General features: G+C 44.5%; 1 protein-coding gene across 1 annotated transcript; it reads left to right on the top strand.

Moving 5' to 3' along the window:
• On the top strand, positions 1-25586 carry LSM7 (LSM7 homolog, U6 small nuclear RNA and mRNA degradation associated). Its single transcript, XM_068120111.2, has 4 exons — positions 1-92; positions 19466-19556; positions 22744-22815; positions 25134-25586. Exons 1-4 carry the CDS (start codon positions 87-89, stop codon positions 25271-25273), a joined length of 309 nt encoding a protein of 102 aa, XP_067976212.1. The 5' UTR covers positions 1-86; the 3' UTR covers positions 25274-25586.
• Positions 25587-27619: the final 2033 nt, after the last annotated feature.

The raw sequence follows: 27619 nt of genomic DNA, 5'->3' as shown, positions 1-27619 counted from the left end.
TGAAATTTATATTGAGTAAGGTAGCGTATTAACGATTTATAAATTGTATTTGAAGGTGTATTTGAATTTTGAAGGTGGTCTCCACAATGGCGGTAAGATTTAATACTAATAGATGCGGCCTCGCGTTTTCTTTGCTGATCTTACTGGATTATCGAGACGTGAAGCGATGCTTGTTTTCGCCTCGTTATTCCACTGGATCCTCGTTGATGAGGGTTTTATTTCAATGGATAGTTGGCCCAGTGCTGACTTGAATTGGTTGATGGACGTTGCTTTGACGGCATTTAGTGATTTACAGGAAGCGCATCCAGTTTCTTCTTCCTCTGCTTTTTAAGACCTCGTTCATTTCTGTCACAAGTTTGCCAATCCCTTGCAGTTGCATTGCATTACATTGCATATCTGGATGAGCTCAGCTCGTTGTCACCTGTAGAACTAGAGTGTAGGCCAGTGTATACTGTGTCTATAGGTATCTGAGATACCCCCGCCTCTCTGGTCGATCCCCTCCCCCTCACGGGTATACCCCCGCCTCTCCAGTCGATCTCCTCCCCTCATGTGTATACCCCCGCGCCTCCGGTCGATCTCCTCCCCTCATGTGTATACCCCCGCGCCTCTGGTCGATCCCCTCCCCCTCATGGGTATACCCCCGCCTCTCCGGTCGATACCCTCCCCCTCATGTGTATACCCCCGCCTCTCCGGTCGATACCCTCCTCATGTGTGTACCCCCACTCCTCCTGTCGATACCCTCCCCGTCATGTGTATAACCCTGCCCCTCCTGTCGATACCTTCCCCTCATGTGTATACCCCCCACTCCTCCTGTAGATACGCTCCCACTTGTGTATACCCATGCTCCTCCTGTAGATACGCTCCCACTTATGTGTATACCCCCCACTCCCCCTGTAGATGCGCTCCTCCTCATGTGTATACCCCCTGTTCCTCCTGTAGATACGCTCCCACTTATGTGTATACCCACGTCCCTCATGTTGATACCCTCCCCCTCATGTGTATACGCCCGCTCCTCCTGTGGATATCCTCCTCATGGGTATACCCCCCGCTCCTGTAGATACGCTCCTCATGTGTATACCTCCCGCTCCTCCTGTAGATACGCTCCTTATGTGTATACCACCGCTCCTCCTGTCGATACCCTCCCCTCATGTGTATACCCCCGCCCCTTCTGTCGATACCCTCCCCCTCGTGTATATCCCTGCACCTCATGTATATACCTTCACTCATGTGTCTACTTCTCTGCTCCTGTAGATTCCCTCCCCTCATGTGTATACTCCTGCAGCTCCTGTATATACCGACCTCCTCGTGTGTATACCCAGCTCCCTCGTGTGTATACCCAGCTCCCTCGTGTGTATACCCAGCTCCCTCGTGTGTATACCCAGCTCCCTCGTGTGTATACCCAGCTCCCTCGTGTGTATACCCAGCTCCCTCGTGTGTATACCCAGCTCCCTCGTGTGTATACCCAGCTCCCTCGTGTGTATACCCAGCTCCCTCGTGTGTATACCCAGCTCCCTCGTGTGTATACCCAGCTCCCTCGTGTGTATACCCAACTCCCTCGTGTGTATACCCAACTCCCTCGTGTGTATACCCAACTCCCTCGTGTGTATACCCAACTCCCTCGTGTGTATACCCAACTCCCTCGTGTGTATACCCAACTCCCTCGTGTGTATACCCAACTCCCTCGTGTGTATACCCAACTCCCTCGTGTGTATACCCAACTCCCTCGTGTGTATACCCAACTCCCTCGTGTGTATACCCAACTCCCTCGTGTGTATACCCAACTCCCTCGTGTGTATACCCAACTCCCTCGTGTGTATACCCAGCTCCCTCGTGTGTATACCCAGCTCCCTCGTGTGTATACCCAGCTCCCTCGTGTGTATACCCAGCTCCCTCGTGTGTATACCCAGCTCCCTCGTGTGTATACCCAGCTCCCTCGTGTGTATACCCAGCTCCCTCGTGTGTATACCCAACTCCCTCGTGTGTATACCCAACTCCCTCGTGTGTATACCCAACTCCCTCGTGTGTATACCCAACTCCCTCGTGTGTATACCCAACTCCCTCGTGTGTATACCCAACTCCCTCGTGTGTATACCCAACTCCCTCGTGTGTATACCCAACTCCCTCGTGTGTATACCCAACTCCCTCGTGTGTATACCCAACTCCCTCGTGTGTATACCCAACTCCCTCGTGTGTATACCCAACTCCCTCGTGTGTATACCCAACTCCCTCGTGTGTATACCCAACTCCCTCGTGTGTATACCCTGACCCTCCTGTAGACAAAGCAGTGCTCTCAGTCTAAAGATACCCTAGGTGTCTAAGATCTTGCTTACCCTCTGTTGGTTTTGCTCAAGTTTGTCTTCGTCCTTCTTTTATAGAGAATACCATATTGTCAAGAGTTACAATATTCAGGAATTGGTCTTGCTATGGTTTTATACAATTGGAGCAGCCCTTTCTTCCCCAGTGCTGAGAATGATCTTTTGCTTGTTCCTTGTTTTATACTCGCTCTCGTAGCACAGGATGCACGCACGATCACTTTGTGCTTTGACACGATCCTAACATGCAAGATCCGCACACAGCACGAGAGCTGAATGAGACTTGTGTCAAACAAAACGCCCAAGTCTCTTTTCTTTCCCGGTTTTGATTTCACTTGTGCCTGAGTCATGTCTTATGGTGTAGGTAGACCTTTTTTGCTCCTTCCATAGTGGATTACTGTGCATTTGTTCTCATTGAATGGGAGCTGCCATATTTGGGACCAACCTCTTTAAAAAGTTACCCCAAGAATATGAGAAAAAATAAATAAATAAATAAATGATACGAGCAGGATATCTCAAAAAGTTATGGATGGATTCAGATGAAATTTAGTGGACAGGTTGGGTGCCTGACAAGGACGAAACGATTAGATTTTGGTGACTATCTGGATCCGGCCACTATAATTTTTAAAGTGATTAACTTCACCATCGAGAGATAGGGCCAAAAACGAGATATAGCATGATATCTCAAAAAGTCGTGGACGGATTCGGACGAAACTTGGAGGACAGGTTCTGTGTGTAACGATAATAAGCCGATTTTATTTTGGTTAATGTCCTGATTCAGATCTGGCCTTTCAGTGGGTTACAAAACGTAAACTGTTCAGCTTGTTGGAGGTAAGTGCTCTACCGAGTGCCATTCTAGTATTGCTGGTGTTTCACCAGGACGGCAACAATACTGTGGGAAATAGGTTGAATGAAAAAAGAGGAGGGTCAGGGCAGAAGTGAGGCAAGCGTAATTTACACAAGTTAACATGAAATTGTCTTCCTGGGAGTTCAGCTGCGACAGGTTTAAGGTTCAGGTTTAAACTGGAATTTAATAGGCACCTGCATGCACTGGGGAAAGAGAGGTGCAGGGATCCAAATATAAATGGGATGTAGAATCACTTGAATGTGTGTGATTATCTGAGTGCGTGTGCACATTGTGTTGTGCTGATGGGATATTGAGATGTTTTGTTTCTTCCAAGTGTGGATCTTAAGTTTGAATGTCATCTGTGTTAACTAGATATCGATCTCAACCCAACTGTCTCCAACCCTCCTTTGGGGGGTAATTAATTGGTGAAACACCAGCGCAGTCCTCTTCGGAGCCTTCCAATCACCCCTTTTAGGATGAGCACTCCGAAATAATGAAGATGACTTTAGGAAAGAAAATCTTCACCTTGTTGCAGAATCTCTCTGCCTGGAACAATAATCTGAAACTATACAATACTCGAAACTATACTCTGAGGTTTCTGGATTTCAGACCAGACTTTGGTGGGTTAAACCGGTTTTATGAACGCTCAACTATCCCTCTTCCCTCGGAGCATATTTCTGGTGTGGGCAGTAATTCTATTTGTCTGAAGGCCATTGGGCTTCTGCTTAGTCAGATGACATAGCTTCCTCTAAGGGCCATTTTGGATGCTGTGTCCATAATAATCTTCCCCTTTCCTTTTGGGATGCCTAAAAGGGCAAGGCATTTTTTAGCCGCGTCGCAGACGCTGCTCATAGAGTGCACTCTGCTGTTGTTGTTGTTACCACGTCTTCTTCTTCTTCTTCTTGTTGTTCTTGCAGAGAAGACAAAACCTCAAAGCTCCACCCATTCTGGGAACCATAGCTCCAACCATTCTGGGAGAGCCTTCATATAAACAAATATCCACCATTTTATTAACTCGCATAGCTTTGAGGCCTGTTTTGTAGGCCCGTGGTGTCTTCCTCTCACACAGTTTTCTTTCAAATCAAATTCGATGTATCATTTCATTTTTCACAGTCGCCAACATAGTTTTAGACTCGGTTGAAAAAAAACGGGAAGAAAATGCGATGAAAGTTGCCCTTTATAGAACGAAATGAATTCTCAAAGGCCTGTAAATTCAAGTCCATTGACATTTTTTTTTTTTAAATCGCGGCATGCTCAGTCATACACCGCCCGAAATAAGAGACGGGAAAATGCCGAGATATATTAAAAATTCGTCCATTTGATGACAATCGTCACGATGAAATATTTAATTTATACGTCGTCACAATAATGGAGAGAGGAGCATAGCTTCGTTCACGTGTCGCCACACACGGGAAATTGCCGAGATATATATTTTTTTCAATCGCGGCATGGTCAGTCATACACCGCCTGAAATAACAGACGGGAAAATGCCGAGATATATTAAAAATTCGTCGCCACACACGGGAAATTGCCGAGATATATTTTCACTTTGCACAAAAATAACATCAAGTAATCGAATCAATAGGAATGTCCTGTGCTTATAACATCGACGTTATAGGTACAGCTGCATCTAGGCATTGTGTAACATCGACGCGGCTTTTGTTTTAATTAAAACTTTTTGTACTTGTTATTTTTTTTGTATACAGAATCAAGGCTCGTGTAAGAGCTAATGCATTGAACATGAAAACATGCACGGACACATAAAACATACAGTGAAGGGAGCGGGAGCGGGAGACGAGAGGGGGAGGGAGACGGAAGCACACACGCACAACAACAGCAGAGAACAAGGACGTCTGCAGATCTGTGGAAGGGGGAGGGCTGGGGAGGTGGGAGGGGTACACGGTATAAAGCAAATGAACACTTCTAGGAATTTCAGGAAAGAAGTTGTGGATTGAAAGAGGTGGATTTGGGGTGTTTTAACAGGGGTAGAAAAGATCAAGGTTTCGGATGGGGGAAGATAGGAGATGGTTGTGAACAGCTGTTTTAAAGACCTGGATGGAGAAGAGGGATTGAAGAGAGTGTGGGAGTTTGTTCCAGAGGCGGGAGAAAGAGGAATGAAGGAGTGAAGGTGAGCAGAGAGTCTTGATTTTGGCAGTTTCACCAGAAGAGGGTTTCTGACAGATCCTGTGTGTCCGGCAAGAATATTTGGGGGCAGAGCACAGACAGAGCAGGGAGAGCAAGGCCGGAGAGGAGTCTGTAGAGGACAGAAAGACCACATACCTGCCTGCGGTGAGAGAGAGAGAAAGGCCCTCAGAATCGGCTACATTGTGGGAGATTCCAATGATTCTGAATGCTTTGGTTTCACCCTCGTGAAGCCTAGCTCAGTGTGAGGCAGGAGCACCAGCCCAGAGGGGAGAGCAGTATTACATTGAGCTGCGGATGAAAGCTTTGTACGTGGTGAGGAGCTCAGAAGTGCCCAGAAAGAAATTCGCACGATGGAGGATGCCCATTCGGCGACTGGGTTTGGAGGCCAGCTTGGAAATGTGGTTTTCCATGAGGTCATGGCAGATAATGAGACCCAAAAGCTTGAGTGACAGAACTTCTTCAAGAGGATTGTTCAGAATGTGGATGGGCCGGTTGTTCAGATGGTCTTTTTGGAGAGACAAAGTGAGAGTGTGAGATTTGTCAGGATTGAAAGACATGTTCCACTTGCTTGACTAGTTTGTGATATTGACCAGGTCTGCAGAGAGTAAATAGGCTACTGCATGCCGATCTGAGGGCTAAGATATGGAGCGGCAGAGAGTGGAGTCATCAGCAAAGAGAAAGAGAGAATTTTCCAGCGAGTCGGAGAGATCGTTAATGAATATCAGAAAAAGCACAGGGCCCAGAACACTACCTTGGGGAACTCCAGCCAGAACAGGAAGGGGAGATGAGAGAGTTCCATTCAGGGCCACATGTTGACTGCGACCAGTGAGGAAGTCTGCAAGCCATGCGTGGAGGTTTCCATGGACACCATAAGGGGAGAGTTTGGTGAGCAGGGCGGGGTGCCAGACCGTATCAAAGGCACGTGATATGTCAAGGGAGACAGCTCCGATTTCCTGTTTGGCATTGAGGACCTCCATCCATTGTTGAGACAGCAGAAGCAGCATGTCCAGAGTAGAATGACCTGGCCTGAATCCAAATTGATGATCCGAGATCAAGCCATTGAAGAAGAGGAAGGATTTGATGTCAGAAGTGATGATTGATTCTATGACCTTGCTGATTATTGGAAGCAGGCTGATTGGTCTGTCGGTGCAAGGATCTGTTTTAGCATCTTTTTGTGTGAAGCAGTAATGCTGGCTGATTTCCAAGCAGATGGCAGATGACCTTGAGTGAAGAGAACAACAGAGGGGGAGGGTGAGATAGAGCGGCAGAGCAGGATTTTAGGATCCGTGGGCTGATGCCGTCTGGTCCAGTTGCAGAATCAGAGTCGAGGTTTGACAGAAACTTCTCCACCATGTCAGGAGAGAAGGACACAGAGTCCAGGAGTAGCTGGGTTCAACTGGGTAAGGTGGGTACAGAGAGATGGGTTTGGGACACAAGATTTTGAGGCAAACACATAGTTGAGGTATTCGGCTTTTTCACATGCAGTGCCAGCTGTGTAGCCGTTGGAGGTAAGGGAGGGGATGGAAGGCAAACGAACACCAGAAACAGATTTGACCAGATGCCACCAGGATTTGGAAGAGGGAGACAGGTTTGAGATTTCAGTCTTGAGAGTGGAGAGATATTGTTTCCTGGCTCTCCTGAGGGTAGACACACACTTGTTCCGAGCTTTGTGAAAGGAACTGAGTTTGCCTTCAGTTGGATTAGCCTTCCATGAGGTGAAGGCAAGTTGTTTCATGGCAATTGCCTCACCACAAGCTTCAGTGTACCATGGACGGGAGGTAGGGTACGACAACTGAAGGCGAGATGGGATAAATCTGTGCATGAGAGAGAGCAGTTTACTTTGGAAGAATTCCCAGAAAGTTGATGTCAGAGACAGTAGAGATGGGAGACCAGTCCCGATGTTTGATGGCTGCTTGAAGACCGTGCCAGTCAGCCTGAGTGAAATGCCAGACTCGTCGGTGCTGAGGAGGCTCTTTGAGAATGGCCAGAGAGATGTCCACTTTAACAAGCAAATGTTCAGATGAACCGATTGGAGCAGAAGAAGAGCAGCAGACATTTGCAGGTAAGTTAGTCATAACCAAGTCGAGAAGAGAGAGAAGATTAAGATGAGATCCGGGTTGGGAAATTGACAGATTGTATCAATCCAATTGGTCGCAGAAGTCCTTTGCTGAGGTGTCATGGCTGGTGAGAGAGGAACCCACACCCAGCCAGCTGGCATGATGATAGTTGAAGTCACCACATATGAGGAAGAGAGAGTTGGGATAAGTGGATAAAAGTTGGTCCATGTTGTCAGACATGGAGATCTAAATGGAGTCAACCCTGTTTGGAGGACGGGACAACACACATATGAACAAAAGGTGGGAGCGGATGGGAAGCTGTAGCCGGAGGTATTCCTGGGGGTGGGGTGGAGAGAGAGCAGTGCAGGGAGAGTGAGGAAGAGAGTTTGTGATAAAGATAGCAACGTCACCACCGGGATGAGGCTCAGGTCTATCATACCGGAGGAGGGAGTAACCAGGAAGAGATATAAAGGAAGCAGAGACATCTTGAAGGAGGAACGTTTCTGTTAAGCAGATTACGTCTGGTTTGTCAGAAGCAACCTGGATGGAGAGATCAATCAGGTTTGAGCGAAGGCCCCAGATGTTTGAGGTCCATACCATTAAGGAAGAGGTAGGGGGAGCATCAGACAGAGGACAGGGGAGGGTTATGGAAAGATGAGGGGTGAGAGGGGGAGGCAGGGAGCGCTGTTAATAGTGTGTCAGATTGCAGAAGAGTTATAGTATAGGCATATTTGGAATTTCATGTATTTTTTTTGTTAAAAGCAAAAACTCAATTGATTTTGTAAGAAGGTATGATAAGCTTTAAAAAAAATTAGGGTGGCATTTTTTCTGAACATTCTAAGACTATGAAATCCAAGATGGCGTCCAAAATGGCCGCCGAACACTAATAATGCGATATCTTCGTGAGTACATGTGATACAATTACAAATAAAGTGTCTAAATATATGTTTTCTGAGACCAGGAATCGACTGGAATCATCAAATTTATGTTATATGTATGATCTACATGCCAAATTCCAAAATGGCCACCGCGCACCCGCAATGTAAACTATACCTTCTCCTTTCGCATGTAATTACAAACAAAGTATCTATTTAAAGACATGTATTTTTCACAAATAATACATAATTAACAAGCCAACAAACAGATCTAAATAAAATGAAATACTTGAATTACTGTTCAATCTCTTAAATCGTTTAAACAGGAAGATGCCAAAAGTCATACTGATTAAATGCCTGGCTTTCATTTAGTATTTTTAACAATGGATATCAAGTGAATTATAATTTTGTGAATGTCATAGAAATGTCCCTGGATTCGAACATTTCGATTGTTTTTTTAACGGCATCAATGAGTTTGTGTCTGCTTCCTGAGTCTGTATTGATGTCTTGCTGATAGGCTTCTCCCAAAAGAGTGGATGTTTCCTTCAAGAAAGCTTCTTCATCAGGCTGAAGTTGCAGGAACTTTCGGAAGTACAAACTGTACAAAGCAAGCAAGGTAACTGTATGAGCTTCCAGTGCTCGATACATGTGTTTTCCGTTGAGTATTTGTCTTACGGTTGTAGGTGAGTAAAGTCCAGCTTCGACCCATGCTTAGTCAATACCACTCCCTTCCACATATTTACCCATGGCAGCCAGTGCCCAGAAGACGATGTGCAGCTCGCCAGGTCGAAACAAGAACTGCTTCTTGATGTCCTCATGCTCCATCCACAACTTCATGGCCATGTCGTATAGCTGAAGATCAAGAGTCACGACTGTGATAGATTCTGGTCCCATGACATGAGTGGCGATAGCACGTGCTCTCATCAAACCTGTGAACAGGGTGTCATACTCTGTTGGTGGCAATCGTATTAGTGGTGGTACAAGGGCAATGTTTGTCTTGGAACCAGATGGAGACAACAGAGAGTTGAAGGCGCCCCATGTTCCTGGAGAAGTAGAGCTTGATTTTACTTCAACTTCACTTTCGTTGAAGTCCAAACAGCCAATAATCCATGCCATATCCTTCTCTTTGTTTGACTGTGAGCTGGACTTGCAGGAATTCAGTGTGCAAACACACTTTTTGTTTGTTGGTATTGGTTTGTCACATGATAGTATTTCACATGGAATAGCCTCCTCTAATGTTTGAGACCTTGATGACCGATCGATATCAAGTGGTGTTGCTGGGGATTTGTCAGATGCAGTCTGATATATAGCGGTGGCAGTGCCATGGAGTGTGTTCATGCCACAGGGCGTGGATTCGAGAAAATCTATGTTGTCCAGTGCAAACCAAACAAACATGTCGTTAACCAACCAAGGTGGTCGATAAATTCCTCCCATGGATTTTATCCTTTCAAGAACAGCATTTGCGACGGCAGTCTCTATTTCCATTACCTTGTTGTACGGGACAGTGAGGTCTAGTTTGCCTAATGTCTCCACAAGGGCCTTGGACCTGGTGTTTTTGTGCACATCCAGAGCTAAGCCGACGGTAAGGGGAGTCTCAGTGCGGTGTTTGAAAGTGACATCTTCATGTTTTGTTTCATAGGTGACCTGCCGATCAGACTTGTATGCACATACGAAATGTTGTGCCAGCACAGATGCACTTTGGTTCATAGATTCGGCCCTGCTGATTGTTTTAACATGATGTAAACCTTGGATAGCAAGCTTGCAGAGGAGTTGAAGCAAAGCAGGTGGTTCATAATTATCAAATGTTCCTTCGAATTTCCACGGGGTTGCGCTTGCAATGTCTCTTCTCAGTATTTTAGATGCTTTCAGAAGGACTTTCACATCTTCTCTGAGGGTCTTTTGTATCGGAGGCCAACGCACCAACTAACAGGGTTTCCTTGGATTTTGTAGAAAGTACTTGCTCAGGTTTGGTTTTGTCTGGAGGCCTGGTGAAGTGCACATCAGCGATGTTGTCCAAAATCAGTTGCTTTAAGTATGGTTTGTATCGCGGATTGTCGGGTAAAGGGAACCCATTGGCTTCTAGCAAACCAACATATGATTGTTCAATGTCGTTCATATTCAAAGCTGAACTGTTAGATGGGTCATTGATTTCATTTTCCACCATGTCGAGCATCTCCAGGTCAGACACTAACTGTGCAAAATGAACATGCTGTTTTGGAGGTCTGTTAGCTTTTTCTATGTCTCGTTTTGCATGGCCTAAGCATAGAAGGTGATACTTCATGTCCTCAGCAACTGCTGTAAGAAGATCAGATGAGCCTACAACATTGCTCAGTCTAACTTTCAAAAGTTTTCTGTCTGTTTGTTGACCAATGGCTTTGAGCTGAGCTCCCATGTTTTCAGTTGAGACGTCGTGCAATTTGTCTGCTTTGTCTTCCTGACAAATGACACACATCTCCTTGTCGAAAGCCTGACTTCTGGTAGATCGCTGTGATGTGGAAGCACTTGTAGATGCAGCATCAGATTTTTTCGGTCGTCCTTTTGTCTTCTGTTTTATATAACTGACGCTGCCTGTCGCTTGTCCTTTCTCATATCGGGTCTTGGCTCGTTCAATGCATGTTTTATGTGTGAGATCCTTATAACATGTCTTGTGGTATGAAAAACCATTCTGTAACAGTTCATGGGCTGACAAACCTTTTATGCGATTCTTTAATGTAGAGAATTCTGTTTCCCCATATGAACATCGAACATCAGTTGTTGTAATTACTTTCTCTACTGAAGGCAAAGAAGGACGAAGCACATAGTTTGTATAATCTGTTTGCTTGCTGCTCAACTGGCAAATAAAGCATAGTTCAAAATCCACCGTTTTTGACTTCTTGTTAGATGAAGACTCTGCCATTTTGGTTAATCTAAGGTCTCTAAGCTATGTTATCCTGGGTGATGGTTGCTGTGGGTACTTGCAGCCTGCAAAAGAAGAAGAATAATATGTTAGTACACCATAAAATGGACAAGTGGAACCTTAACACTATAAAGCGAACAAACTGCTGCCGGTGACTGGATTCGAACGTCAATTTTCCGGCCGCCATGTTGAAATAAAAAAAGGCAGCCTCTGTCTGAAATTGTGCAAAATAAAAAGATTAGTAGTCAGGTGGAAGTTATTGTTATTATAGTCACCTCTATATACAAGTTCCAAGCAGTTCATGCTGAAAACAAAAATATTTAAACCACATTAAGTTAATTTTAGCGTCAAATTTAGGGCGTTTTGCTACGGTGGCGGCCATCTTGGATTTCAGGCCGTTAGAATGTTCAGAAAAAATGCCACCCTAAATTTTTTTAAAGCTTATGATACCTTCTTACAAAATCAAGTGAGTTTTTGCTTTTAACAAAAAAAATACACGAATTTTTTTTTCATGACAAATATGCCTACAGTATTCGGAGAAAGGGAAGGATGAGGAGGACAAAAGTTTTGATGGTGATGGGGTGAGGAACAGTGAGGTGTTGTTTGAGGGGGGAGGGGGGGCAGAGCAAAGTAGAAGGTTGGAGGAGGTGGAGGTATGAGATGGAAGGGAGAGGAAGTGGGGAGGAGGCAGCTTTGAGGAGTGAACTTTGAGGAGTGTTCGAACTTTGAGAACTTTGAGGAAAGCTCCTCAAAGCTTTGAGGAGCTTTGAGGAGTGTTCGGGGGAGTTAGGAGGAGGAGGGGGTGGGGGGAGACTTGGAGAAATATGGTAGGGGGAGATTAGAAGGAGAGGAGTGAGGGGGTAGTTTTGAAGCGGAGGGGTGAGGGGAGAGATTTGACGGGGAGGGGGGAGATTAAAAGGGGAGGGGCAAGGGGGCGGAGGGTTGAGTGGGCCATTATGATGTTGTTTCTTCCCCTCCACTGCCAAACTCTGGAACTCTTTACCTTCCCATCTCTTTCCAAACACTTCTGATCTTCCCCTTTTCAAAAAGCATATTTCCTGCTTTCTCAAAAACTCTTGGACTATTCTCTCCTTCTTCACTTTTCTATCAACTAGGGCATTGCCCGTACTATATCTATATCTAAAATTATATCCCCCCCCTCTATTTACATGAAATGGTTTGGTCCAAAGCGAACGGCTTGCGAGTACGGTGACAATCCCCCCCCTCTATTTACATGCAATGGTTTGGTCCAAAGCGAACGGCTTCCGGAGTTTGGTAAAGAAATCGCCATCGCGTGCACAAACGCGCAGGAAAGCGAATGAATCGCAAATTCGTTTTTATTAGTTGTAAAACATAGTTTAACGCCAACATAGTTTGCAAACGTGAAATAAATGAATACGCTCTCAAATGTGCCATCCGAGGCAGAGTGTGCCCGCCACGTTCGGCACACGCGATCGTTCGCTGCTCTCTGATTGGTTGAATCGTTTTTTGGACATAGCTCGGTAAGTAATTGTCCGATTAATATGAAACCTTGAAAAGGCACATCCTCGGGTCCCCAGCAATATACCTGGCAAGTTAAAAGTATATCGGACCCGTGGTTGTCGAGAAACAGCGGTCACAGACAAACAAACGTACAGACAGAGATTACTGGAATTATAGATAGACTAGGGCATTGCCCGTACTATATCTATATCTAAAATTATATCCCCCCCCTCTATTTACATGAAATGGTTTGGTCCAAAGCGAACGGCTTGCGAGTACGGTGACAATCCCCCCCCTCTATTTACATGCAATGGTTTGGTCCAAAGCGAACGGCTTCCGGAGTTTGGTAAAGAAATCGCCATCGCGTGCACAAACGCGCAGGAAAGCGAATGAATCGCAAATTCGGTTTTATTAGTTTTAAAACATAGTTTAACGCCAACATAGTTTGCAAACGTGAAATAAATGAATACGCTCTCAAATGTGCCATCCGAGGCAGAGTGTGTCCTCCACGTTCGGCACACGCGATCGTTCGCTGCTCTCTGATTGGTTGAATCGTTTTTTGGACATAGCTCGGTAAGTAATTGTCCGATTAATATGAAACCTTGAAAAGGCACATCCTCGGGTCCCCAGCAATATACCTGGCAAGTTAAAAGTATATCGGACCCGTGGTTGTCGAGAAACAGCGGTCACAGACAAACAAACGTACAGACGTACAGACGTACAGAGATTACTGGAATTATAGATAGATGCAGCTCTTTTATTAAGGCCTGGGTTCGATGAGGACTACATAGTCTGTGCCTGGAGCTTTCTATATAAAAATCAAAAAAGGGGGGGGGGGGGAGTTTTGGAGGAGAGGAGTGAAGGGGGTGTTTAGGAGGGGAGGGGAGGGGTGAGGGGGGAGTTTAGAAAGTGGACGATTAATGAAAAATTTATTACAAACTGGGTTTATTGTGATTTTCAAGTCAGAGATCCGTTTGAAAACTACAGAGGAGGGGTGGAATGAAGGTGAGTTTAGAGAATGTAGAAAGGAAGAACTGTAGGAGATTGAATTTTTTTTTGAAATGGAATGATTTGAAGAGGTAATTGAAAAAAGCCTTTTAAGTAGGAAGAAAAACAGCATGTTATAAACCAATGAATAAAACACTGCAGGGGAAAGTTTAAATAAAACCGGGAAAAAACAATCTGGGAAAAGTCCCTGAAGTGAGGGCGTGGATCCGAGAAAGAAGGAGAAAGGGTTGAATGAGTATGGTGGAACCTAGAATTAGAAAGGTATCGGTTGGAGATGGAAGGAAGAGGTGGAAGAAATGGAGATAAAGGGGGCGGAGCGAGACAACAGCACATGTGGGCGGGGCCCGCGAGGAGAGAGGGAAATAATAATAATAAATAAATGAATTTGTATTTAAAACATTCGACAAAGGGTAAGATGTTCGGGGGAGTTAGGAGGATAAAAGAAAATCAAAGAAAAAGCAATACAGCGAAGGAAATAACTTAAATTCACAAAACACCGACGGGGGGAGGCAAGTTTAAGGTACCAGCCCGCGCACGCGGTACCAACAGAAAACGTTTAATTACACACAGGTTTGCACAAATTACAAAACCAAGACCTAACTAGAAACACGCAGTAACACATACACAATAAAATAATGAGTGGAAATTTGACAAAGACACGAATGGGAAAATACTGAACTTTGATGACGTGGAGAGCTCGAAGGATGCTTCTTCGCCGGAGGAATCGGAAGCGGAAGAGATTTGCCCAAAGATTTATTGTAAAATCTTCTACTACCTATTTATACTGAAAAGTAGTTTACAGACCATCTTCTATGTTCACAATCAGCTACCATGTCTTCGTATTTGCCTTTCTTTCTGGCATATGCATTGGACAGGTTCTCTTCCATCGGAACTGTCAATTCAATAAAGATGACATTCTTATTTACTGCTGAATAGATAGTCAGGTTCACTATGTTTTTTCGTTCAAAATCATGGTAGATTAGCAAACCTATACATTTTTGGAAACGTTATTACATGGAAAATCTGAAAATCAATGTTTACATTTGCCAATTCCGACCAATTCGATTCGACCAATTCGACCAATCGACCAATTCCATTCGACCAATTCGACCATTCGACCAATCGTTTCGATCGACCATTCGACCAATTCGATCGATTCGATTCGATTCGATTCATCGAATTCGATTAAATCGACCATTCGACCAATTCGATTTGCCAATCAATTTGACCGACCTTTGCTTGTGTGGAACGGACTGTGAAAACGATGCGGACTATATTGTCGGATACGACACACAGGACAGTGATGACGAACTCTAAATGGCATATTCTGTAATCGTGTATGTTTGATGCCATTGACTGCCTGTGTATATTTTGTCATTGACTGCCTGTGTAGATGTGAAGTTATACTGACTGCATGTGTATATATGATTTTGCTGACTGCCTGTGTATGTTTGGTGATATGAATTATTGTGATACATTTTGATGTTATTAACTGCCTGTACAAAATGATAACATGTATTTGATTATGCAACTTATCGCGAATATAAAGACAGTATTTTGCAATTCAAAACCTTTGATTCGTGTCTTACCATTCCCCATAGCACTAATTTGATACTTTCATTGGATTCCTTGTCCCTGAAAATATAGGTTTAGTATATTTTAAAAAGTTTTTAGGGTAATTAGAGGCAGAAATAGAACAAAATATGTATTTTACAGTGGCCATTTTGAAAATCCAAAATGGCCGCCATACAGGTATCTCTCCAAATGTAAACATTGATTTTTAGTTTCCTTATGCTATAACCTTTCCAAAAATGTATAGGTTTGCTAATCTACCATGATTTTGAACGAAATATAATTTATTGACATAGTGAACCTGACTAAGATGGTGATATCAAGCTGTTTGGCAGTTTCCGTAATTTGTGGAGGGAACACTATTGGCTTATGGTCTTCATCCATCAGAAACATCCAATCATTAGCCTTCAGGATGTCGACCTGTGCGAGTGGCAAGGCTGGGTTCCTGTAGGATGTACCATCAGCTGTACGGAATGCATTGGTGGGAAGAGAGTTTGGCTTTGATACAATACTGGTCTTCTTATTTGCATCTTTGATTTAAGGAGCCAGGCCTGATGTAATCGCCCTTAGGATTTGGTCATGGCGCCAGTTGTATCTTACATTTTGAAGTGAGTAGCTGCACCCATTTAAGATGTGGAGCAGTGTTCAATGGTGATGATGGCACAGTCCAAGGTTGGTTTTGCCCAACAATCTTAGGTTGGCTGAGGAAGGGAGTTGGTCGTGGATAGCGTTGATGTGGAATGACAGCAGTTCCGGTGTCCATACATAGAGTAGTTTCTTCCATGATGTATCGGTCTGTATGGCAGAATCCCATCTCAACCGCTGTCCTTGTTTAGCACATCCATACAGGTCGACCAACATGTCTTCCTCGTTGATATCCTTTACCAAATTAGTAGGGCATTTCCTGTGTTCTCTTCTGGTCATGTCTCTTATCAGTTTGATTTTTCCTGTAGCCGAAGCCTGCTCAGTCAGTTTGACCTCTGCACATCTCATTCAGGATAAGGTGTCGCTCCTTCCGTTCTAACTCTTTCACACCATTCCACCTAGCCTTGGTTTTCTTTGTTTCTAAGCACTCTCTGTGCAGTGTTTGGATCTTTCCATCCCTGGAGTGTTTGTTAAGGTGGTACTTGGTGACCGGCATACATTTCACGGAGGCGGTAAGCCTTTTCAGTTGCAGACCGTACCTTTTTCTGGTTCTGTACAGGGCACTGTTGGAAGTACATCTGCTTGCCCCTAACTAAAAAAAAACAACAGCAACAAGTACACATACATTCAAAGTACGCCACCCCCTGCCAAATAATTAAATATCCCCCAGCGTGGCATTGCCGGGGCGCCTGTGGCACCCTGCAATACCGCCGTGCAGCTCATAGAGAGGTGCACAATATTTGATTGATTAATTGCATAATTAAAATCAATAAAAGATTGTCTTAAAATATTTTCTTAATCAATTGGCTAATAGCATAACTAAACTACTCGTGCTTCATCCGAAGATGTAACTTTAAGAAATTTAATTTAAATAAGTCACTCATTAAAAAATTTAACAATTTATTTATGAATCAATAAATAATTAATCGATTAATTGACTAATCAATGAATCAAAAAAACCCTTTACAGACAAATCACGTGGTCATTGGCATGTCCAAATATCAGCTTCCTAACTCAAAAGGTGCCTGAGATAATGGCCAGAAGAGAAAGGAAGTATATAAGTGCTTAATTAAGCGCTAATAATTAAATAACATCAATAAATTGATTAATCAAAAAACAAAAAATACAGTTTTGGACAAAGTACTTGCTCACTATTGTGCCGAAATTTCAGCTTCCTAGCTCAAAGGATGGCTGAGATATCGCCCGGACAAACAAGAAAACAACCAGAGTGAAAACTGAGTACTCCCTTTCAGCGTGCGTCATTGCCGAGCCCCCTTCGGTGCCCGGCAATGACTTTATGCAGCGCCTGGAGATTGTATAGGAAAGGTGCGGTGTACAAAAAACAACAACCTTGTATTGTGAAAGAACTTTCCTATATTGTGAAAGATGGTGTCTTGTATGTTACATGTCTCCTTCTTCTACCTTCAATTCATCCCTCCCTCTTCTCAATTCTTCCCTCCCTTACCCCCGACAACCACCAATGCATGGTTCTATAGTATAGAGCATTGCTTTGTATCAAAATTTCTGGGAGAAGACTTCTCACAGAAGAGATGAGATGTTTTTTTTATTTTTTATTTTTTTGTGTACAGGATCGAGGCTCGTGAAAGAGCTAACCTTAATCACACAAAAAATCAAACCGACACACAAAACACAAAAAACAAGGGGAGTGGCAGACAAGATGGGGAGGGGGAAGGACACAACCATAACATTTGAGAGCGGCGACATCGGGAGGACTTGGGGGGGAGGTGGGAGAGGGATAAAACATATGAACACTGCAAGGACTCTGGGGTGAATTAGCGGGGGTAGAAAAGATCAAGGTTTTGGATGGGGGAAGATAAGAGATGGTGGTGAACAGCTGTTTTAAAGACCTGGAGGGAGGAGTGGGATTGAAGGGAGTGGGGGAGTTTGTTCCAGAGGCGGGAGAAAAGAGGAATGAAAGAGTGAAGGTGAGCAGAGAGCCTAGATTTTGGCAGTTTAACCATAAGAGGGTTGCAGGCAGATCTTGTGCGACCTGAAGAAATATTGGGGGGACAGAGCACAGAGAGAGCTGGGGGAGCAAGGCCGGAGAGGAGTCTGTAGAAGACAGAAAGACCACCAACCTGCCTGCGGTGAGTGAGTGAAAGGCCCTCGGAGTTAACTTAATCGCAGGAGATTCCAATGATTCTGAAAGCTTTGGCCTCAACAGCGTGAAGCCGAGCTCGGTGTGAGGCAGGAGCACCAGCCCAGAGGGGGGAACAGTATTCCATTGAGCTGCGGATGAAAGCCTTGTATGTGGTGAGGAGCTCACGTGTGCCAAGGAAGGACTTCGCACGACGGAGGATGCCCAGTCGGCGACTGGCTTTGGAGGCCATCTTGGAAATGTGGTTTTCCCAAGAAAGATCATGGCAGATAGTGAGACCCAAAAGCTTGAGCGACAGAACTTCTTGGAGAGGATTGTTGAGAAAGTAGATGGGAGGGTTTTCCAGTAGGTCCTTTTGGAGAGACATTGTAAGAGTGTGAGATTTGTCAGGATTGAAAGACATGTTCCACTTGTTTGACCAGTCTGTGATTTTGTCCAGGTCTGCAGAGAGTGAGGAGGCTGCAGACTGCCGATCTGAGGGATGAGGAATGGAGCGGCAGATAGTGGAGTCATCAGCAAAGAGATAGAGAGGATTTTCCAGAGAGTCGGAGAGGTCATTGATGAAGACCAGAAATAGCACAGGGCCCAGAACACTACCTTGGGGAACTCCAGCCAGAACAGGAAGGGGAGATGAGAGAAATCCATTCAGGGCCACACGTTGCCTACGACCAGAGAGGAAGTCCGCAAGCCATGAGTGGAGATTTCCATGGATACCATAGGAGGAGAGTTTGGTGAGCAGAGCTGGGTGCCGGACCGTATCGAAGGCACGTGATATGTCAAGTGAGACAGCTCTGATTTCCTGTTTGGCATTGAGGACCTCCATCCATTGTTGAGACAGCAGAAGCAACATGTCCAGAGTAGAATGACCTGGTCTGAATCCAAATTGATGATCAGAGATCAAGCCATTGGAGAAGAGGAAGGATTTGATATCCAAAGCAATGATGGATTCCATGACTTTGCTGATAATTGGAAGCAGGCTGATTGGTCTGTAGTTGCAAGGATCTGTTTTTGCACCTTTTTGTGTAAAGCGGTAATGTTTGCTGATTTCCAAGATGCTGGCAGATGACCTTGAGGAAAAGAGAGGGTGAAAAGAACAGAGAGAGAGGGTGAGATAGAGCGGGAGAGCAGGATTTTAGGACCCGTGGGCTGATGCCGTCTGCTCCAGTTGCAGAATCAGAGTCGAGGTTTGATTATAACTTCTCCACCTTGTCAGGAGAGAAAGACAGAGTCCAGGAGCAGTTAGGTTCGACTGGGTATGGTGGGTGCAGAGAGAGATGGGTTTGGGACACAAGATTTTGAGGCAAACACAGAGTTGAGGCATTCGGCTTTGTCACGTGCGGTGTCAACTGTGTAGCCCGAGTTGAAACTGAGTTGAAAGTCCTTTTTGTGATATAACTGTGTGGTTGAATTTTATTTTGACCTCACATTCGAAATGTATTACATTGCAGTAATGCAAATTGTAAAACAAAACTTTCAACATTGTATTGACATTGCACCTTTCATGTAGGATAAAGATAAGAGGAGAAAAGAAAGCATTTTCGACCTCTCGAAGTACCTGGATAAGACCATCCGGGTTAAGTTTCAAGGGGGACGTGAAGGTAAGAATTGCATTTAAACACTTGGTTTAGTTGTGGCTTAATTATTATTATTTTTTTTGTGAGGCTGAGCGTCACCTCTGGAACAAACTTTTTCCTGCCTCTCCCACATGCTCTTCAATCCCACTCCTCCCTTCAGGTCTTTAAAACAGCTGTTCACCAGAATCTATTATGCCAACAACAACAACAACAGGCATTTTTAAGGCCATTTTTCCTGCAAGAGCGGGGGTTAGCCTTGCGGTCCCCATGACGATGTTCTCCATTTTGCCCTATTTTCTGCATCTCCCCTTGTTAACCCCTTTGCCCGCATTTCTTCTTCGACCATCTTTGGCCAAGTCTTTCTCGGTCTTCCCCCTCCTCTACTTCCTTCTACATTCATTCCCATCACTCTTTTCAAACAGTCACTTTCATCCTTCCTTAACACATGACCAAACAATCTCAACCTGTTTTTCTTCACAGCATCCATCACAGGCTCTATTCCCATCATCTTTCGCAATTCATCATTTGTCTTCCTCTCTCTCAACGATACTCCACACATCCACCGAAACATTCGCATTTCCACCCATTCCAGCCTTAGTTGCTGCTCTACGTTCATTACCGATGTCTCACTCCCATAAATCATAACACTTCTCACACATGCAGCATGCACCTTTCCCTTCAACTTCAATGACACTCCCCTCCTCAGCAGCACGCCACTCAGTTCCCAAAACTTCTTCCATGCACATCTCACTCGAGCAACCGTTGCCGAGTCTGATCCACCTTCTCCATTCAGCATGTCTCCAAGGTAACAAAATGTTTTCACACCTTCCAGCTTCACGCCATCTCCAAGATCCAACTCAACATTTTCTCCATCTGCAGCTCCCTCTGTGCACACCTTACACTTGAATGTAGCTGCCACACTGGTTAATGACCCTCTCAAACCACTACATTTTTGATGAACCCACTCAGCGCACATTGTACATTGAATGGGATTCACTCCGACACCCTTCCTGCACACAGCACACGGCCACTTCCCAGTTCTTTCCACCTCATCACATGCTTTACCACTTGCCATCACCTTCGTTTTTCCGATATTCACCTTCAGACCTTTTGTCTCCATACATTCCTTCCACTTGTTCATCTTCTCCTTCAGTTCATCCATACTTTCTGCAATCAACACCAGATCATCTGCATACAACAACTCCCACGGTAAACCCTCCTTTACGTTCTGAGCCAGCACCTCCATCACAGCTACAAATAGTAGTGGACTTAGTACCGACCCCTGATGCACTCCCACCTTCACCTCAAACTCACCACTGTTCCCGTTCTTCGTCCTTACAGCTGTGCGCGCTCTTTTGTACATTGCCATCACTACTCTGATCAACCATTCCTCCACTCCTAACTTCCTCAATGCCCATGTCACTACTTCACGTGGAACCCTATCGAATGCTTTCTCCAGATCAACAAACCCAAGAAACAACTTCTTCCTCTTCTCCATATACTTCTCCTGCAATTGCCTCACAATAAAAAGCACGTCTGTCGTTCCTCTTCCTGGCATAAATCCAAACTGCATTTCGTCAATCTTCACTTTCTTCCTTATCCTCCTCTCCAACACCCTTTCCAATACCTTCATTCCATGCTCCAATAACTTTATCGCTCGATACGAGCCACAGTCCAGAGGGTCACTTTTCCCCTTGTATAGAGGGACGAGGGTACTCTGTTCCCAATCCACTGGAATGCGGCCTTCTTTCACCACCAGATTGCAGATCTCTGTCATTCTCTTCACACCCCAATTTCCCGCTGCCTTCAACATATCTCCCACAACTCCCGTCGGCCCTCCCGCTTTTCTACTCTTCATTGCTTTTATCGCTTCCTCAACTTCCTTCTCGGTTATCTTCTCTGCCGGTCCTAAAACTGGGTTACTCTCTATGTTGCCATCCCATTCATTCTCTGCATTCAACAGCATTTCCATATATCTCTTCCATCTTCCTTTAATTCCATCTGGGTCCACAATGATTTGTCCCACTTCATCCTTCAAGCAACTCACCCCCATCACATCACACCTCTCTTTCGCTATCTGCTTTGCAATCCTGAAAACCGCTCTCTGACCCTCTTCCGAATCCAAGCGTTCTCCGAACATTTTCCTTCATGCCTCCTGTGCCTTTGCTACCTCTTTCTTTGCAGCCTTCTTGGCTGCCTTATAACTTTCATACTCTATCTTTTCTGCCCCCATACCCTTCGCCTTCTGCCACTCCTTGAACTTCTTCCTCTTCTCGTCAATCTTCTTTCCAACTTCATCATCCCACCACCATGTTTCCGAGTGCCTCGGTGGTCCTTTTGTCCATCCACATACCTCACCAACGGCTCCCAACAGACTATCTTTCATTGACATCCAACCACGTCCAAGCTCAACCACATCATCCGCTACCCTACACAGCCTCTCTTTTAATGCCTCCCTTACTGTCACCTCTTTCAACCTCCACCCCTTCATTCTCGGTTGGTCCGTCACCCGCCGAGCTCTCCTCGCACCTTTCACCCTTATGTCGCAGACAACCAAGTGGTGCTGTGAAACAGCCTCCTCCCCCGGGATCACCTTTGTGTCCCGGAGGTGCCCCCTATCTCGCCTCTCTCTTATGCCAGCATTATCCAAAACCTTCATCTTTTCTACCCCCGTTAAAACACGCCAAATCCACCTCTTTCAATCTCTAATCTAACTTCTTTCCTGAAATTCCTGGTGGTGTTCATTTGCTTTATACCATATACCCCTAAGCTACACCCTGCGCCCCAGCCCTCTCCCTTCCACAGATCTACCGACGTCCCTGTTCTCTACTGTTGGGGTGCTTGTATGCTTTACTCTCTCTCCCCCTCTTGTCTCCCGCTCCCTTTATTGTATGCTTTGTTTTCGTGTTTAATGTGTTAGTTCTTACACGAGCCTTGACTTTGTAGACATACAAATAAATAAATCGCTCGACGAGTTGCGGAGAAAATGAATTTAAAAGCGAATAAAGGTGAATAAGTGAGGGCCTTGGCCAACATGTCACAACATGGTGAAGGATGGTTGTTGTTGCCTATCACGAGTTTTTAATTGATTTTCTTTTTTTTTTTGGTGTTTCTTTCTCAGCTTCTATGTTAATACTATTTGCATGGTAAAGTTTAATGATTATATTGTGCAATGTAAAATTCTAGTTTAATGCTTTTCTTTTTCTTGCAGCCTATGGAGTCCTAAAGGGTTATGACCCTCTGTTGAACTTGGTACTGGATGGAACGATAGAGTATCTACGTGGTAAGCTTGTTTCACCATTTCGTCATCATCATTGTACCATACTCTATAGAGCTTCTGAAACAGTTTTGTGCAAAGGTTATGCTGGATGGTTTGCGACTGCCTTCCCAGCAGTCAGGGCAGGAATTTGGAATTTGTTCAGAATGCTGGTGATAACTCGCCTACTCTTCTTGAAGGGCACCATCCTTGATATCCCCCAACTAGTTGGTCAGCTTAATGCCTGTCTAAGGGATGGCTCACACATTCATACCTCACTGAGCATGCGAAACAGCAGAATGACAGTTTATAGCTGGGCCAAGATTCAAACCCAGGCTAGACAGCTTTAAGGCAAGTGTGCACACCTTTCCGCTATCCACGCAGCCCTTCTTTATTCTTTATTTTTTTTACCCATTATTTGTTAAAATGTGTAATACAAGGAAGCTCATTTGCACATTACATTTTTATTTCACCTACAGTACATTCCATTTATTTAGCTTGGACTGTATATCATATTTTAGCTTGCACACTTGGTGCTGGCCCAAAGGCCTAGCTGTGAAAGATTTCCCAAATTGCACACAAAACCACTATCCCAATGTATCCTCTGAAGGATGATGTTCATAATGCAGTATCACTTGCATTGCACTATAATGTTTTAACATTGATTTGAGGCTTGTGGAGGAGCTTGTCCATATCACATATACTAGTTATGACAAAGTTCCAGGAATTATTTTTCTCGACAGGTGGCAGCACTGTCTTGGGTTTCATAATTGGACGTGTATCGTAATATTCATGTCAGTATTGTTTTAGCCATTGCATCGACCAATTGTGTTTTTTGATGAATGACAAATTTATGGAATTGAAAATCAGCATTAAGTTTTTGGAAAAACCAAACGAAAGTGGCACAGACATTTTCGACCAATTGAACTTGAACAAAGAGACCGACCGTAAGGTTCATTTTAACCGAAAAACTCAACATGAGAAAGGTGTGAGCCAAGACGGTCCCAAAGAACAAAAAGAAGGGAGACTCCAGGTTTGTTCCAACCTGACATAATACTGTCAGAAGATTGTGATCTGTTGAACAAAATCATCACAGGAGATGAGACCCGAGCCTACCAGTATGATCCAGAAATGAAACGCCAGTGTCTATAATGGAAAACACCCTCATCCCCAAGAGCAAAAAAAGCTCAATTGTCAAAGTCCAAATGATGCTGATTTGTTTTTCGACATCAAAGGGATTGTCCACAAGGAGTTTGTTCCTCAAGGACAAACGGTGAACCAAGCATTTTACCGTGAAGTTTTGGAAAGTTTGAGAAAAGTGTTTTGCACGTCAGGCCAGAGCTCATGCCGAACAAGTGGATTGCCCATCATGACAATGATCCCGCACACACAGGCCTCTCTGAGGAAATTATTGGCAGACAAACAAATCGCTGTGCTGTAACATCCTCCCAACTCTCCCGACTTAGCTCCATGTGATTTTGTTCTTTCTTCCAAGACTGAAAACTCTAATGGAAGGAACTCGTTTTGCATCAGTAGTAGAGATCCAGAGAGCGGTGACCAATGAGCAAGATGGCCTTTCAGACAACGACTTCCATGGGTTATTTGCAGGAGGGTAGCGACGTTGGCAAGTGTGTTTAGTCTCCCAGGGAGATTACTTTGAAGGCGACCACTAAATATAATTGGTGCGTTTCTAATAAAATTTTCTTTTGCTTTAATCCTGGAACTTTGTCAGACCTCATATGCAATGCCATTAGGAGACATTAATTGACATGAATAAAAATTAAAATAGATGTTCAGATCGATAGTTTGTGTGAGTTGATGTCTAGCCTCCAAGGATCCCAGAATAATCAGCTGTGTGCTCAAATGGGTATGCCAACCACATGCAGTAGTAATTATCAAGTATAAAAACTTTAGTATGGTTTGGTGTCTGTGCACTAAAGAAATTGTAAAAATGGACCATTCTCCTTGATTAGAGACAAGGTGCTGCTGTGAAAGCGACCTCCATGGCAAGGACACATTGAGTATTTTGCCTTTGTCTTCTCAACAGTATTCCAGGTGGGGATTTGGAACTTGGAGTCAAGGTGCTCAGTCAGAATAGCCTCTGAATTTTGAAGGCCTTGGGTTATTTAATGTATCGTACACAAGTGCTTCGGTACTTTTTATTTAATTTCTGGAACTATTGGTTAAGCACAGATAAATTGCCTCATCACCGAATACAGAACTTTTCAATCGGCTTGTGATTCTCCAAACATTGCCTTGTAACATCCTCCACGCTCTTTCATTATCCCCTGTCCCTTGGTTTTGGCCCGTTTCTCTGTGTTCAGGATTTTAATTTGTGTCCACAGACCCCGACGATCAGTACAAGCTCACAGAGGAAACTCGGCAGCTTGGGTTGGCAGTGTGCCGGGGTACATCCGTGGTACTGGTATGTCCCCAAGATGGCATGGAAGCCATTCCAAATCCATTTGTGCAGCAAGAGTCCTAAATATGGGAGTGAAGGAAGAGGGTATTAAAGTTCATCGCTGGGCATGTGGTTGTTGAAAATTGGAAATGTTGAACTCGAGGGTGGTTGCACTCTACTGGAAAGTAAAAGTTTTTCTGTTGCACATGACTTTTGTTGTGGGTGGCAGTTTTTATTATTTGCTTTCATTTTTAATCCCAAAACATCCTCGGTTTCCATGAACATCAATTAATTTTACCGAGTGCATGGGTTTTTTAACTTTTCATTGTGGAATCTTCATTAAAAGTTAGTCATGTATTTTTTTTTCTCAATAAAAGTGACCTTTGTTTGAAGCGATCATGAGGAGTGAGTGGTGGTAAAGTTTGGCCTCGGATAATTTGCGAATTGAAACATCTAATTGAATATTTAGGTGCATTTAGTTGTTTGTTTGTTTTTTGTAGAAATTGAGCAAGTGCTACAAGTTCTCAAGAGTCCAACCAAGCACTGGTAAGACTGGGATAATGAGAACGGCACTCAGTAGGACACATACCTCTGCCAGGCTGAACAGTTTGTTTTCTAGCCCACTAATAGGCCGGATCTCCATCCGGACCTGAACCAAAATCAAATCCAATTCGCTAATTTTTGTCAACTACCCAACTCATCCACCTAGTTTTGTCAACTACCCAACTCACCCATCATAAGTCCGTAACGTTTTACAATGCACTCTGATGTATATCGTTTTTGCCCTCTCACTTGTGAAGAATCGCTGGAAAAATTAAAAAATTATCGGATCCGGATCTTCACCAAAATCGCATCAATTCTTCCTTGTGACACACCCAACCTATCCACCAAGTTTTCTCTGAATCCGTTGATAACATTTTGAGATATCCTACAAACAGACAGCGGTGAAAACAAAGCCTCTGTCCACCTTCGGTGGTGGACATAACAATGAATGCAAAGACAACTAAAGTGATGGCATTCAACCAGTTGAGAGAGTGGTCTCCATCATATCAAACAATGGAATAAAACTTGAGACAGTTAATGATTTGAAGTATCCTGGGTCAACACAACTGCACAGGATATCTATCAAACAAAGATAAGCTGCTCTTAGTAATGGTTCTTTCGGCAGCTAGAAGACATTTTAACTACAGACCTATCACTTCCAATCATTATCAATGTCATGGAATCCATCATCACAATTGATATGAAATCCTTCCTTTCCTCCAATTTGGTTTCAGCCCAGGTCACTCCACCTTGGACATGCTGCTTCGACTCGCCCAACAATGGATGGCGGCCCTCAATGTCAGACATTTGATCAGGGATGTCTCTCTGGACATATCTTGTGCTTTTGATAGTCTGGCATTCTGCCGTACTCTCCAAACTCTCTGCCCATGTTATCCAAGGCCAACTCCACACATGGCTTCCTGACTCGCTCTACTCTCGTAGCCAATGTGTGCCACTCAACGGAATCCTTTCATCTCCTCTCCCTGTCAAAGCTGAAGTGCCTCAAGGCAGTGTTCTGGGCCCAGTCCTATTCTTGATCTTCATAAATGATCTCTGGTACTCTCGGGAAACCGCCCTTTATCTATTTTCTGATGGCTCCACCCTGTGCCGTGACGTCCCTCATCCTTTAAATAGGAAGGCGGTGGCCTTTTGCTTCTCTTCAGACCCTGACAAAATCAAAAGCTGGTTAAACACTTGGAATATGTCTTTCAATCCTGACAAATCTCACACTCTCACTATCTCTCTCCGAAAGGACCATCTGGCAAACTCTCCTATCTACTTAACAATCCTCTTGAGGAAGTTCAGTCATTCAAACTCCTGTATCTCACTGTCAGTCATGATCGTTCTTGGGAAAACCACATTTTAAAGTTTGCATCCAAAGCCAGCCGCCAATTTGGCATCGTCCATCGTGCAAAGTCCTTCCTTGGCATACCTGAGCTTGTATCCACCTACAAGGCTTTCATCCGCAGCTTGAAGTACTGATCTCCCCTCTGGGCTGGCTCACCTGCCTCATACCTTGCTCAGCTTAACGCCGTGGAAACAAGGTCTTCAGGATTTATTGGAATCTCCCACAATGAAGCTGAGTCTACGGGCCTGTCACTCTGCCATCACATACAGGTCGATGGTCTCTGTCTTATACCTCCTTCTTTTTGGTCTTGCACCCTCAGCTCTTTTTGTGCTTTGTGCCCTTTCCCCGCCCCCTCTTCTCTCCCCCCCCCCCCCCAATATTTCTGCACGGCAAACGTTGTCCACCATCGAGGGCGGCCCCCTTCTTGTGGATATACCTGAATCGAGGATCACTGCTCACCTCCACTCATTCGTTCCTCTTTTTCCCCCACCTGTGGAACTAACTTCCACATTCTTTCCAATCTCATTCTTCCCTCCAAG

This window comes from Myxine glutinosa, chromosome 6 (assembly GCF_964187855.1).
Source record: "Myxine glutinosa chromosome 6, kmMyxGlut1.1, whole genome shotgun sequence".
Taxonomy (NCBI): domain Eukaryota; kingdom Metazoa; phylum Chordata; class Myxini; order Myxiniformes; family Myxinidae; genus Myxine; species Myxine glutinosa.
Note: the sequence above shows the minus strand (reverse complement) of the source record. Positions and strands in the feature narration are given on the sequence as shown.

What these genes read in the sequence shown, in the direction of transcription:
- LSM7 (XM_068120111.2), top strand. An exon ending in GTTTCAAGGGGGACGTGAAG is followed by an intron (nt 19,557 to 22,743) that starts GTAAGAATTGCA and finishes TTTTTCTTGCAG; the next exon opens with CCTATGGAGTCCTAAAGGGT. An exon ending in AACGATAGAGTATCTACGTG is followed by an intron (nt 22,816 to 25,133) that starts GTAAGCTTGTTT and finishes TTGTGTCCACAG; the next exon opens with ACCCCGACGATCAGTACAAG.